General features: G+C 38.4%; 2 protein-coding genes across 2 annotated transcripts; one reads left to right on the top strand and one right to left on the bottom strand.

The window, feature by feature from the left end:
• Positions 1-368: 368 nt before the first annotated feature.
• LOC147564793 (zinc finger BED domain-containing protein RICESLEEPER 2-like) lies at positions 369-7,462 on the bottom strand. Its single transcript, XM_086638365.1, has 4 exons — positions 7,259-7,462; positions 2,624-2,701; positions 1,557-2,508; positions 369-1,462 (listed from the first exon to the last, which is right to left on the bottom strand). Exons 1-4 carry the CDS (start codon positions 7,460-7,462, stop codon positions 369-371), a joined length of 2,328 nt encoding a protein of 775 aa, XP_086494491.1.
• Positions 7,463-8,260: 798 nt separating this feature from the next.
• On the top strand, positions 8,261-13,177 carry LOC147564794 (proline-rich receptor-like protein kinase PERK10). The gene is made up of 9 exons (XM_086650034.1): positions 8,261-8,827; positions 9,115-10,154; positions 10,450-11,025; positions 11,181-11,267; positions 11,672-11,742; positions 11,832-11,908; positions 12,011-12,158; positions 12,385-12,540; positions 12,770-13,177. Exons 2-9 carry the CDS (start codon positions 9,266-9,268, stop codon positions 13,064-13,066), a joined length of 2,301 nt encoding a protein of 766 aa, XP_086506160.1. The 5' UTR covers positions 8,261-8,827; positions 9,115-9,265; the 3' UTR covers positions 13,067-13,177.
• Positions 13,178-15,313: the final 2,136 nt, after the last annotated feature.

Consider the following 15,313-nt stretch of genomic DNA (forward strand, 5'->3'; position numbering starts at 1 on the left):
CCGGTCGGGACTCACCGGTATCGGTCGGACGGTATCGGGGAAAACCACCAAATTTACAATTAAATAATAAGTAAATGAAAAGTTAAAATTAGATTTCATTAACTATTTTTAAATACCACTTAGACTTTGTCACTTACAATTTACATGTAAGATTACAATACTTTCAAGTTTCAACAAAAAAAAAGTAACATTACAATATTGGGGTATTTAAATTAACAAAAGAGAAAAGGGGGATATTAGTATATTAGTTACAAAATATTCACTTGTAGACTGAAGTTGTAGAGTTAAGTTAGCTTTCCAACCTCCCCATATTCAAAACTCAAAAGACTTGAATTTCCATTAACCCATTAGGCCATTACTGATTACCTTCAAGAAAGAGATTGAGTCTGTTGACTCTGTTGAGAGTCTTGAGACCCAATTGGATTGGTCTCGTCACAAACTTCGGGTAAGAAATCGGTTAGAGGATCAAAATGAACAAAACCTTCTTTAAGTTGGCTTTGCCACCAGTCTTTGAGGCAAACAGTACACTCTAACATTTCAGGAGTTAGACTACTCCTATAATCACCAAGAATTCTTTTACCTAGAGAAAATGCGGCTTCGGAGGCAACAGTAGACACAGGTACCGTCAAAACATCACGGGCAATTCGAAACAAAACTGGATAGCGTTTCTCATTCTCCTTCCACCATCCAAGAACATCAAAGGACTCCATTTCATCTTCAATAGGATCAGGCTCCGAGTTAAAGCGAGCTATCTCCTCTGATGCAGAAGCCAAAGGATCTCTTCGAGTCTGACTAATCCTTTTCCACAAGGCACCCCTGCTAGAAGACCCTACTGAAATGGAAGTAGCTGACCCTGAAGACCCAACCAAACTAGTAGTAGCCGAAGAAGAAGAAGAGGCTAATGCAGCAGCAGTTGTATATTCAGAAAACATATCACTCAACTTACTTAAAATAGTTGTGGACTGAATAGAAGAACACTGAAAAACAGAATTCGACGAATCAAAGCAAGCTTCAAGCTCATTCAAAACTAACCCAACCTTGTTCTTGATCCTTGGATCAATAGCACAAGCAATCCCAAATAAAAGGGGAGTCTGACCCCAATACTTAATAAATTTCACCTCCATCGAAGAAATGATATCAGAAAATAACTCATCATGTCTATGTTCTTTAAAGACCAAGCATATATCAAGCAAGTATTCTAAAACAGTGTTGGTTGTAATATAGTTCACACCAGAAAAGTGGTTAGTTGCTTCATAGAAAGTCCCAAGAAACTTGCATAACAACTCGGCATGTTTCCAATCAGATTCTGAAATAAGACTAGGGGCAGCTCGATCTGCTAAAAAAGAAGTAAGAACATGTCTATATGGAGTAGCCGAACTCAACATCAAGTAAGTCGAGTTCCACCTGTGTTTCACATCAAGTTGAAGTTTCTTTGGAGGCAACCCATTAGCCGTGCAAAGCCCTGAATTGAGCATTTCTAGTCTCACTAACCCTAATGAATTCAATGTTTGACTTGAGATGATCAAGCATTTGTTGAAATTGAGGAACTTTCAAACCATCCTGAACTACAAGATTGAGTATGTGACAACAACAACGAACATGAAACAAAGATCCACTAAGAGGTAAATTTGGCAACAACTGAATCAACTTACCAACAGAAACAGTATTGGCACTTGCATTATCCATTGACAGACAAAAAATTTTATCAGAAATTTGCCACTCAACAAGTCTGTCATAAAGAGCCTGTGCAATGTTATCACCAGTATGACTCTTGTCCATCAAAGAGTAAGATATAATTTTTTTTTGAATAGACCAATTTTTATCAATGAAGTGGGCAGTAAGTGACAAATAACTTAACCTCTGATTTGAAGACCACAAATCAGAAGTCAAACTAATTTTACCTGGAGCATTTACAAGAGCCAATTTCAGAGATTCCTTCTCTTCTTTAAAATATTTCAACATATCATTTCGAGCCGTAGCTCTTGAAAATGATCTAAAAGTTGGATGAAAACTATCATTGATATAAAACTCGAAGTACGGGTCCTCGACAAATTGAAACGGTAGCTCTCTTAAAACCAACAACTTGATTGTGTTCTTTCTGGCCCTAGCTTGGCTAAATGTAAAAGAAGCCATGTTTCCAAGTCTGTTCACAACAACCTTAGACTGGTTGAGATCAATTTTATGTCTCTTTGCACAAGATTGGGTGTGCCTTTTGAAACCAGTAGTACCAATGCTCGACTTAGATGGCTTAATTACCCCACACATCTTACATTTGGCCATTTGTTTTCTTTGGCCAGGATTATCAGCATCAGGAATGTAAAGGAAGTCATAATTAAGCCAAACCTCAGAAGATCTATCTCTTTTGTGGGACTTTTTAGCTGTAGAAACCGCTTCAACTGCAGGAGCAGGAGCAATTACATCAGTTAAAGGGATGGAAGGTTCACCAGGATCTGCAGTCCCCACACTTGCAGGAACAACAGCAGGTGCACTACGAGATGGATCCATAACCTGAATCCAAACCATAAGAAATATTAGTTTGAATCAAAGTCCCACATCCATCATAATCGGATAGAGAAGAACTAACATCATTGGTTTAAGTGGACAGGTAAGGTTGATCGTTCACGTAGAAGTTACAGAACAGAACATTTCCTTCAACCTGAATTAAGAACATAGAAGATTCGATGAAAGCAAACAAACCAGCCTACATATTAGTTCACAAACAGAGGGCATAACAACAGGATCAATATCATTTAACCTTCATCTGTGGCAATAGACAGATCAAGGTTATTACCTAAATCCGAATCTATTTTCCCAACAAAGATGGCTATATATGATGATCAAGGCCATCACCTCAATCTGTTCGAAGAACTAAACAGAGGGGTTCGTCAAAGCTCCAAAGAAGCATTAGTATTGGATCTGTTTGATCAAACCATCAAATTATCAAACTATTTTAAATACAAAAGAAGAAAAACAGAAGTAAAGTGGAGATCAAGACATCATGTATTCAAGTCAAGTCACATAAAAATAGCACATGAACATACTCATTTGATCAAACAGATTGTATGGTATCTATTTGTCAAACCATCAAACTATTTTAAATACAAAAGAAGAAAAACAGAGGTAAAGTGGAGATCAAGACATCATGTATTCAAGTCAAGTCACATAAAAATAGCACATGAACATACTCATTTGATCAAACAGATTGTATGGTATCTATTTGTCAAACCATCAAACTATTTTAAATACAAAAGAAGAAAAACAGAGGTAAAGTGGAGATCAAGACATCATGTATTCAAGTCAAGTCACATAAAAATAGCACATGAACATACTCATTTGATCAAACAGATTGTATGGTATCTATTTGTCAAACCATCATACTATTTTAAATACAAAAGAAGAAAAACAGAAGTAAAGTGGAGATCAAGACATCATGTATTCAAGTCAAGTAACATAAAAATAGCACATGAACATACTACTTCGATCAAACAGATCGTATAGTCAGATCTGTTTAATCAAACAGATCAAGACATCAAGTGATCAGATCTGTTTGATCAAAGTAAATAACAGATCAAGACACCAAGTATTCAAGTCATCAAAAGATTTTATTTACAAGTACTTCGATCAAACAATCTAAAAACAGAAATATAATGGAATAATGGATAGAGATTTTACCTTTCAGTTACAACTTACAAGTTATAACTTATAACAAGCCATCAAAGTCAGTTTAACTTATCATATGACATTCGAAAGTCGAGACACGTGATTATAGGATACCTCATTTAACAATCATTCCTGAAGAAACAAAATGAAAGACATAATACTTTGATCAAACACACTGCATGGCCAAATGACCAGATCTGTTTGATCAAACAGATCGAGTGGTAAGATCTGTTTGATCAAACAGATCACATGAAAGGGATGTGTTTGATTAAAGTATTATAGTCGAAACAGAAAAAAAAAAAAAGATGAAGAGAAGAAGAGTGAGTATCCAAACTAACTGAAAAAAACGAATCAAAAAATGACGAGAGCAAGAGAGAAGTCTGAATACCTTCATATTTCGTCTTCGTGCGATCCTATGCTCCAGACTCCAGAGAGGGAAGAAGAGAGTCGAGTAGTCGACGGATCGAAAGGGGAAGGCAAAGAAATGAAGTTTCTTACAACTTATAACAGAAAAAATGATGATTGGAATGAAGGATTAAGGTGCGGCAAAAGGAATGAAGGAGATGCTTAGAGGGATGATTCAGATGAAGCATTAAGCTGACTTATCCCACCCCTAAAGCTGCGGCAGGAAAAGGAATGAAGGAGATGTTTAGAGGGTTTATATAGAGGAGGGTATGGACTCTAGGGTTTTAATCCAACGGTTGTGCATCATACGCGATTGGCTCCAAATATCAACCGTTGGATTAACCCTAATTTACTACGGGTAGCGGGCGGTCGGTCGGTAGGTTGTTAATTCGGTACAAAATTTTCGGTCCTATCGGTATTAACCATCGGTCTTTAATCGGACGGGTTAATCGTTCCGGTCACCCGGTCAAAGGGCTATGACCATTTCCCGCCTGCTAACTACCCGACTTACGGGCCGGGCTTTTCCCGTCACGGGTATCGGGTACCCGCGGTACCTAACGGACCCGGGCGGACCCAAGCGGGTAGCGGGCCTCCGGGCCGTTATCCCACCCCTACATGCACCCATCCGTGCTTAAAACAAGAATAAGAAAATAAATCTATGGCCATACTAGTTTCCCGCATTCACATCACATGCAATCATATAATATATCAAGGCTAAGAATTATATATGCATGATTATCTTGGGAGATACTTTTGTTGACATCACATGTCACATTACGGACCTTAAGTCTAAATTCGAAGAATTCTACTAGTGGTGCTTTCCGGTTATATCTTTTATGATTTCTAAAATCATCTTTAAGAAAAACTCCGTTTTTGGGCTCGAGAAAGCCCGGGTCAATTTCGGAAAAAATATTGGTTCGATTCTTAATGATTTCATAAATCAATTTAAAGAGAAATCCGTTTTGGGCTATTGGATGGCCCGGATTGATTTTGGAATTATTTGGTTGAAATCGAAAAATAATTTTTTGGCAAAAACTCCCACTCGAATGATGATCCCTTTTCGTGGTCCGAAAAACCTCGAAAAAGCCCGGGACAAGTCCTAGACAAGTCCCGGCCCAAGCCCAAAAAGGGCTCGGACAAGGTCCGGACATAGCACGGCCCATAGGGCCGGCATGTCCTGGCCGAGGCCTATCAAGGCCTGGTCTCGTCCTGGCCGGAGCCAGGACGCTAGTCCATGTACCAGACGCGTCCTAGACGTGTCTGGTACTGGACCGGACCAGCACTAGGTGTCTCGGACTAGTCCGAGACACCCAGAACCTCCCAGACGCGTCTCCAAGACGTGTCTGGTCGAGTGCTCTGGACGCGTCCTAGACGCGTCGAGGAAGCTCCTTCGCAGCTGCTGGTCGCGTCTTAGACGCGTCCTTAGTAGCTGCTCTGGACGCGTCTCAAAGACGCGTCCAGAAGCTTCTGTCGCAGCTGCTGGTCGCGTCTTCAAGACGCGTCTCAGCAGCTGCTCTGGACGCGTCCAGAGGACGCATCCAGGAGCTTCTGGTCCGGCCAGGAAGCTTCCTGGCCGGACACTAGGGTTTTTCAAAACCCTAGTTTCCAAAAAGAAAATTTTTTTTTCTTATGCAACTCTAAGTTGCTATTTTCCAATTTTAAAACTTTTCTTAAATTTTTGAAATTCCTTTTAGAACACTTCTAAAAAATTTTTAAAACTTTTAGAAACTTTTAAATTTTTCCAAATTTGTTTTGAGAGCTTCCTAAAGTCAAAACTACTCTTTTTAGAACACTTCTAAAATTCTAAAATTCTAAAATTTTGTTTTTCAAAAGTTTCCAAAACTTAAAAACAACTCTTAATCAAACCAATTTTGGATCAAAATCTAGGTTTTTGAAATTTTTCAAAGAACAATTTTGAAATCAATTTTGAAAAATCTTTGAATCCAATTCATAATTAATCAAATTTTATGTTTGTAACCTTTTTAAATATAACTATCAACATAATCAAGCATGGATTAGTTTGAAATTCAATGAAATTGAGTCTTTTAAAACACTTTTAATCATCAATTTGATTCTCAATTTGAAAATTTATTGAATCCCATCAAATTATGAGTTTAAAATACTTTTAAAAACATCTTTTAAAATACTTTTATAAACTCAATTTTCAAACTATTAGGCATATTAATTAGTTCGATTCTTAGCAAAAACTAGTTAATGGCAAGAGGCTCTGACGCCACTGTAGGGATTTACACCCTTCTACTAGTGTTTATAGCGGAAATATGACATCTAATGTCTACACTAGTATTCCCAGGATCACATGCAAAACTAGTAATTAATCTAATGGAGATAGTAGATTACCTTAATCGCTTTCCCTCGAACTAGTTGAATTGATTGAAGAAGACCAAGAGCTTCAAGTGTAGCTCCTCTACTTGGGACACGAGCAATCAATTTGATCTCCCACCTTGTTGTATAGCTAGCACACCAATGGTGGTTGGAAGAAGAACTCCTTTCTTCTTGACTAGATTGATAGTAATGGGAATTAGCTCACTTTCTCCTCTCTACTTGATGTGGTAGAGTAAGAAAGCTTAGAGAGAAATTCCACACCTTATTCTCTGCCCTAAGAGTGTTTATATAGAACCCTAATAAGAATCCACCTCCTTTTAGGTTTCCTAAAACACCCTTTAGAATAAGATTTAGGGAAATAGTCGAAAATAGCAACTATTGGTATTTTCTCAATTCCCTAAGGAGGAGGTGCCCAAACACCACGAAAATTGGCAGATTTAATGTTTATTATATCAGCAACTAACCCTCCAAAATTCAGCCCAATCCGAGTCCTAGAAGTACCCGAACCGGTCTAGGCCCAAAAACCCTGTTTTTGGCCTTTTTGTACTATCTTTGCCTAATTCCTTTTTAGGCCTATGAGATATGTTTATGGGACACTCCCATGATTATATCTCACTCCCACTAGTCATATCCTAGATCAATTTGTCACTCTTATGTGTAACCCGTTGTAGGATCCGATCGAAGTTAGCCGCGAATTACTTCGTAATTCGACGATCGTAGTTGGTCTCTAGCTACAACTCTACGATCCCTAAATCAATCGGACTTGATGATCTTCCACATCAATTGTCCTATCCGACAAATTGTTCGCATTGTCACCTTGGTCGAAGGACATCTCCTTCAACTCCTTCACCATCCCCTCCACTCTAAAGATTTGTATCGGCACCAATGTCTTGTTTTCGTCTCTGCCTCGTTCTTCCATGACCTTTATCACAATCTGTATTTCCTTTGCCACCATTTCGTCCACCTCAAACACCTTACCGTCCACATTCCTTAGTAGTACTATTTTTGTTCCCTTGGAAGATGATGAAGAAGAAGATCCATGTTTGTCACTCATGTTCTCCTGATTGCATATATTCTGCAAACTTAGGTGCCGAAAAGTAGACAGAAAACCTTCGATATATATAGTGAAAAAGGAGCAATCTAGCTAGGCAAAAGAAAATATTTGGGGTAGTACTTAAACTTTATGAGATTTCATGTACAGGTTGAGATTACCTAAACGTTAATTTTCAAAAGGTACAACCGAAGATCTCGCTTGGGGGACAGATAGCATTTTCAATGCATTTTTCAGAGTATTGACTCCAAGTACAAATTAAAAGTTAGCATATAAGAATTCTGTAAATTTTCCATAGATGCCTGTGTCATATTGAGATTTCCTGTACTACATAAGATTTTTCTTCTAATGCGGAAGGCATGAAAGGTTTCACTATGCATATCACAGACTTTTGTAAGAAACTGATTATTCTAATTTGACCCAATTGACTATTTTATGTTAGAATGTGATATAATGGAAGAATTTAAAACAAAATTTATTTTTATTCTTCCATCAACCCTTCTTCTCCCATCGCTCATCTTCTTTACCATTATCGTCGCTGATAGCCACCCCGATTAATCACCCTGTCTCATATCTTTCTCTTTCCTTCACAACCCATGCGAAGTGACGAAAGGGATAATCCCTTTGTCGGTGACTAAACAAGTGGGTTTTGGACGGAACATTCCATGAGGTTTTGCAGGAAACTCTCCTGGAGGGTCTTCCATTCATCACTTGCAACATATGTATGAGAGTGAGAGATAGTGACGTCCTAAGTCTTAGCAATTAAGGATATTGTCACTGCATTTGACACCCCATCTCCAAGCTTATACATGGAATTATTCCAGACACTTTCACGAGCGATGTGAGACTGTCACATAAATAAAAAGGAAAGCATTGAGAATTGTGGTGGTGGTGATTGGAAGTCGGTGAAAATGTGTAGGGATCAATGACTCTGACTCCTGTATTATTTTGGTCTTCATAGAATTTGAAAAAATGGTGGGTTTTTTTTTTTTATAATGAATGAATATACTAGTCTTACATAAGATGGACTTCCTCTAGAAATGGGTGGGAAGAAGGTAACAAACTCAGCCGAAATGGAAGGAGACGAATCTAGAGAGAGGGAGAGAGGGAGAGAGGGAGAGAGAGAGAGAGAGGAGGAGAAGCAGGTGCCATTTTTAGTGGTCGAGAGGAGGAAAGGAAGGGATGGGGTCTTTCCAAAGTCTCATCCAACTGAAAGTATAGAGGAGGGAATTCTACAGAATACATGTTTGATTGATTAAAAATAGAATCAAAAGAGAAAAATGTTTCCCTCCGTCCAAAACAGAACCAATTTTTCTTCTCTTCATCTGTAACAAACACCCCATCTTTTCTTCTCCACTCAAACTGCAGGTACCCTCTCTCTCTCTCTCTCTCTCTCTCTCTCTCTCTCTCTCTCTCTCTCTCTCTCTCTCTCTCTCTCTCTCTCTCTCTCTCTCTCTCTCTCTCTCTCTCTGGTTGATATGCATGTTTGATTTTGGTTTATCATTTGGGGTAGTTTAATAATATTAGAACAATCTTTTGATTCATACTAGTATCTTTTTTGCATGATTTTTTGTATACAATTTTGAGTTTTGTTCTTAATGTTTGTATTGATTCAAGATGTCTCTTTTATTTCCAAATGATAAATCAATTTTCAGGGGACTCCAAACGGAAAGGGCATTATTGTTTCAAGGAGGAGGAGCAGTCACAAAGAGGGGGGAGGGGGAGGAGATTTTGATTTTCACCCCCCCTGTGTTTGCCTGCCTGCCTGCCTGAATTATACTTATACTAATACTTGATTTCCATATCATGGCATCTTCACCCCCTGTGGCTGCTCCCTCCCCAAAATCATCCCCTCCACCACCACCACCACCACCCCTTTCTAATTCTTCTTCCCCACCACCACCACCTCCTTCGTCTTCATCCCCACCACCTGTCCAATCAAAAACACCACCACCATCACCTGACCAATCAAAAACACCACCACCACTTAAATCCCCATCACCACCACCATCACCGCCCCCACCACCCGATGAACCTAAAAGTTCACCACCACCACCACCATTATCATCACCACCGTCCGATGAATCTAAAAAATCACCGCCACCCGACGAATCACCTCCACCACCACCGACAACAACACCTCCTGCACCATCCATCCCGACACCAACACCTACACTTCCTTCAAATACACCACCCCCACCTTCATCAACATTACCACAATCACCACTACAACCTTCATCACCTCCACCACCTTCGACATCAACAAATACTCCGGCCCAACCACAACCAACAACCTTTTCTCCACCACCACCACCACCACCTTCACAAAACCCTGTAATACTCACACCACCCACGCCCGGTACTAACGTTATCGTTACTCCACCGACCTCACCAGGAAATCTGTTTCCATTACCTCCACTACCCTTCACACCATCTTCGGGTTCAATTTTTTCGGCTCCAAATGCACCATCAACATTAAAAGCACCACCGCATACACCATCTTCATCGTCAAACAGTGCGTCTAACAATACTGAGGCGGGTGACAAGTTACCCCTTATAATTGAGATCACAACAGGGGCAGGTTTGTTATTTATTGCTCTTATTGCAGTCTTTCTGCTTTGCCTAAAGAAGCAAAAGAAGAGAGGACCTACAAATAGTCAAGTTCAGTATTACGGGAATCTCCCTACCTCTGAAGGTAACTCTAGCTCTCAACCTTCTCCATCTTCTTTCTCCTTATACAAAATTCATCTAACTTTCATGATTCAAGGTTTAAGTCACAGATGTAGGCTAAATTTTGGATGTAATGTTATGTGACATGACGATCCTCGACAAAAATATCACCACCATTAATGTGTTCAAACCTGAATTGACTCGCAATAACGTTAATAAGTCGAGTTATATATTGATTAATCGATGCATACCAAGGTATCGCCTTCCTTATAGGCAGATAGAGAGAGCTCTTAGTTTAGAATTTTCTGTGCTTTGTTCAGGTGGGGGATATTACACTAGTAACAGCGTGAACCAACCGAAATGGTACAATAGTAATAATCAACAAATGATGGAACATGGAAGCAATATGATGGCACCATCACTTCCACCAGGTTTATTGGTGCCACCGCCTGGTGCAGGATGGGGTAATCAGCAACAGCAGCAGTATCTTGTGAATAGTAGTAGTAGTTATCAATCTGGATCAAACGCAATCAACCCGCCACAACATATGGTGCTGCCTGCATCTCCTGGTGGTGGCCTCTCGATAAGCAAGAGTAGCTTTAGCTATGACGATCTTGCTGCAGCTACAAATGGGTTCTCTCAGGATAACTTATTAGGTCAAGGTGGGTTTGGATACGTTCACAAAGGGGTGCTGCCTAACGGCAAGGTGGTGGCTGTTAAGAGCCTCAAGTCCGGTTCCGGACAGGGTGAACGGGAATTTCAGGCCGAGGTTGAGATCATCACCCGTGTTCATCACCGTCACCTTGTCTCTCTCGTCGGTTATTGTATTGCTGGTGGCCAGCGGATGCTTGTTTACGAGTTTGTTCCAAACAAGACGCTTGAGTATCACCTCCACGGTCAGTATTCTCTTATATCATCGTCTATTCGCTCATGCACTGGAAAATGCTACAAGGGCCATGTTATCTGACCACATAATGTGAAACTCGACCGTTACCTAAATCAGATACATATTTTTATGAGCCATTTGAGATAGACTACATTATTGTTGCAGGAAAAGGTCGTCCAACCATGGAGTGGTCTAAAAGAATTAAGATTGCATTGGGAGCGGCAAAAGGTCTCGCTTACCTGCACGAAGATTGTAAGTATTTATCAGTTTATATAATATTATCTTATGCCATAATGGAGCTCATAAATCGTGTTTATGACCGTTGTATCAAATCGACAACTTAGCTCTCAACTTAGGAATTAAACAAGCCATGTTAGATTTGAATATTTTGATTTGTTAAATTGATTTTTATTTTTTTTATGCATTAAGTAAGATAGATTTAAGTTGGAAATTCGTCTCTCGTTAGTATTGACGGGACTGACTCTGCCCCAATTTGCTTCTACCCTAAACGATCAAATTAGTCAGATAAGTCATTGATTGAAGCAAACGAACTGGGATTAGGAGTTACATACGAATCACCATATGAACCCTAAATGGCATTTGTTTTGGTATCTCTATAATCAATATCATACTTCTTGTTTATTGACTTCATGCAGGTCATCCTCGAATCATACACCGTGATATTAAAACTGCCAATATTCTCATTGACAACAAGTTTGAAGCCATGGTATATTAGCATTACCCCATTCATCAAAAGTTCAATTTTAGCTCAATCTAAAGAGTGAATAGTTGAGAGAAATTACATAATATATATAGGTTGCAGATTTTGGATTGGCGAAGCTATCATCGGACACATATACTCATGTATCCACACGTATCATGGGTACTTTTGGGTAAGAAATATGTTCATATACCCTGATATAATTAACCTTGAACTGGAAAATTTTCATAATAAACTTAAATTATAATTCAAATTATCTTCTAACCAAATACAGGTACTTGGCTCCTGAGTATGCTTCGAGCGGCAAGCTAACAGACAAGTCTGATGTTTTCTCATTTGGTGTTATGCTCTTGGAATTGATAACTGGACGACGACCCGTTGATACTTCCAATAGACACATGGAAGACAGCTTAGTAGATTGGGTTCGTAATTACTTAATATAATTTTATTATCAAATTATTTCTTATATCAAACTATATATATATATAATGTGTGTGGGTGTCTATATCATCAAATGCACGTGTTTGAGGTCGCAAAATTCATTCTTATTTATTGTCATTTTATTCTTATCATTTTATGTATTAACTATTAAGAACTATGACTTATTTGACTATCGTGTTTATTCCTTCATGCTTGGACACGCAACAGGCTAGGCCTCTACTAACCAGGGTTCATGGCGATTACCGTGATTTGGTGGACCCACGCTTGGAGAACAACTTCGATGTTGGTGAAATGTCGTGTATGGTAGCATGTGCTGCTGCAAGCATCCGTCATTCTGCCAGGAGACGCCCCAAAATGAGCCAGGTACCCGCAAAGAACAAGTATTTGCTTCTTTCCAACTGAATTGGTTCGTCTATTAGGATGACTTGCGAATCCTTTTCGACGATATAAATTGAACAAAAAATATAGCAAGCCTATTCTTAATTGACCGAAACACCAGAACAGAGTATATAATATTCTGAACGGAAGTGGAACCAACAATTTTACCTTTTCTTTTAGGGTAATAAAATTTGATATGTATATGAACACACAGATAGTAAGGGCATTGGAGGGAGATATATCATTGGAGATGCTGAATGAGGGAGGAAAACTAGGGCAAATGACAGAAATGACAAGCTCAGAGCATGATGAAGAGTCATACAATTCAAACATGGAGAAATTCAGGAAGATGGCAATGGCTGGTACAAGTGAAGAAATTGGGAGTGTTGGATATAATAGTGGAGTAACAAGTACTTATGGACTTGACCCTTCATCTAGCAGTGATTATTCTTCTGGTGAAGTAGTAGTAGTCAACCAAGGTCAACCTCATCCTTATTCACTTCCAAGTTAAGTTCTAAGAAATTCCTAATGACAATATGACCTTGGTTTTAGGTGATTTATTTTTTATGTATAATTGTTGCCATTATTACATAGTATAATATATACATACTACTATACATAATATATAGTATACCTAATACTACTATTGCTTTCTTTTCTCTTTGCAATTGTGTAGTTCTCTCACCTTTATTGTGTATCATGCTTCACTTTTTTTTTTTTGAGATAATCTAATAGGGAAAAAGAATGTAAGAGAAGAGGGGAAGAGGACATGACAACTCTAGACTTCTCCTTGAAGCTAGATAGAAAGACGAAAAGATTTGAAGCATGGTCCCTCGTGAATAAGCCAGAGAGACGTACATTTTATCTATGCAGTACGACTCGGCCGAGTCAGCCGAGTGACTCGGGACTCGGCTCGGACTCGGCTCGGACTCGGACATACACCGAGCCGAGTCTTGACTCAGATCTGACTCGGGTCGTTACTAGTATATGCCAATTTTTTTTCCTTTATTTGTCACATATTAATTCTGTTTTTGAAAATATTCTAGAAATACCAAAATTTTCTGTTTCTTTCAAAAGATTATTAGTAGTAAGTTGCAATTACAAAGTTTATTAGTAGTAAGTATTTAAACCTTTGGAATAGCAAAAGATTTTCTAGAAATATACCAAAACATAGTTATAGAAAGTTGCAATTTAGTAGTAAGTATTTAAAATCTTTAGAATACCAAAAGATTTTTTAGACATAAAAAGAAAAATTTATTAGTAGTAAGTATTCAAAATATACCAAAGGATTTTCTGAATAAAATATTTAAACTACCAAAATATAGTTTTAGAAAGTTGCAGATTAGTTGTTAATTTTCAGGTTTGAAGTTTGAACACGATTACATTTTGAATTGCCGTAATAATCATATTATATGGAGTACATACATTAGTAACTACTTATGGGAAGCAATGAGATCGACTCTGGCTGACTCGGCCGAGTGACTCGGCTGACTCGAACCCTGACTCGGACTCGGATCTTGGCCGAGCCGAGTCCGAGTCGTACCACTTAGCATTTTATTACTCAACTAAAATGAATTTCAAAAATAAAGAGAATCATTTTACTCGAATATGCACAATTACTACTAACTAAACTATTACTCGTACAAAGGAAAGCATATATCAACATATAGACTGTATGGCTATCGGAATATAGAATTTGTTGTAGAACGAGTGAAAGAGAATTACCTTAGAACACTCCTAAACATACTCCATAAGGTTCTTCTTCTGCTAAATTTCTTCTCAATAAAGGTGCAGCCATTAAACTAGTAGTGTTCTTGCCTTGTCTTAAGCATTCAAATCAATTCAATTGTTCCAATATGGCCTTGTCTCAACCTGGCTCTGGACGCCCAACCCTTTGACTGAGCTAGGGGCTAAATAATGGTGGCCCGACCTCACTCTCAACCTGCATCTGGATGCCCAACTGACAGAGGTCCACGACCAGTCAACCACTTCGGAGAGTGAAGCCACAAAAAGATTACATGCAGTCTATTAGTTCACAAAAGGATTACATGCAAAGTCTATTAGTTGTGACGGAGATTGTTTTTGAAACCTTAATTAAGTTGTAAGAAATTGAACCAAAATGTTGAAGGAACAAGAAGCAAAAAATAATAATTGTAGACGATCATATATCCGTGTTGCATGATAAGCCTGTAACCCTACTATTAAGTAGAGAAGAGCTTGTTTTGTTATATGGTCGATTGTGCAAACAAAAGAAAAACAACTTTATCAAGGCACGTATTCGGTATTCCTCCCTCATTCTATTTACAATATGTTGTTAATAGGATCATGATGAAGAATCATTGCAATTGTTAAAATATGTTGTAAATAGAATCATGATGAAGAGTCATACATTGCAATTTATGATATTAGAGTCTAATATGAATAAAATCACTTCGCTTTTTTAAATTATGTTCCTCAAAATTCCAGAATTCTTTTTCTCTTTCGAGAAATCGACTACGGTCTACGTTAGTCGTTACACGACATTGATACATTATAAAGATGTGATGAGCACGATAACCGCCTAAGTTAACCTATAATGAAAGAGCTTAGAGCCCGACAACCTGAAAGAGGCTCAAAGCCGACAATTTTATTATATTATTTATTATATGTATTGCCTAAATTATATGGGATAAATTTTGATGGCAAACCGCTTCCACCGAGACTCGATCCTACGACCTCATAGACCTAAAAGGAGTGGACTTTATTATTATTACGATTA

Source organism: Eschscholzia californica, unplaced genomic scaffold (genome assembly GCF_041429995.1).
Source record: "Eschscholzia californica isolate CP2 unplaced genomic scaffold, dmEscCali1.0.p SCAF_1, whole genome shotgun sequence".
Lineage (NCBI taxonomy): Eukaryota > Viridiplantae > Streptophyta > Magnoliopsida > Ranunculales > Papaveraceae > Eschscholzia > Eschscholzia californica.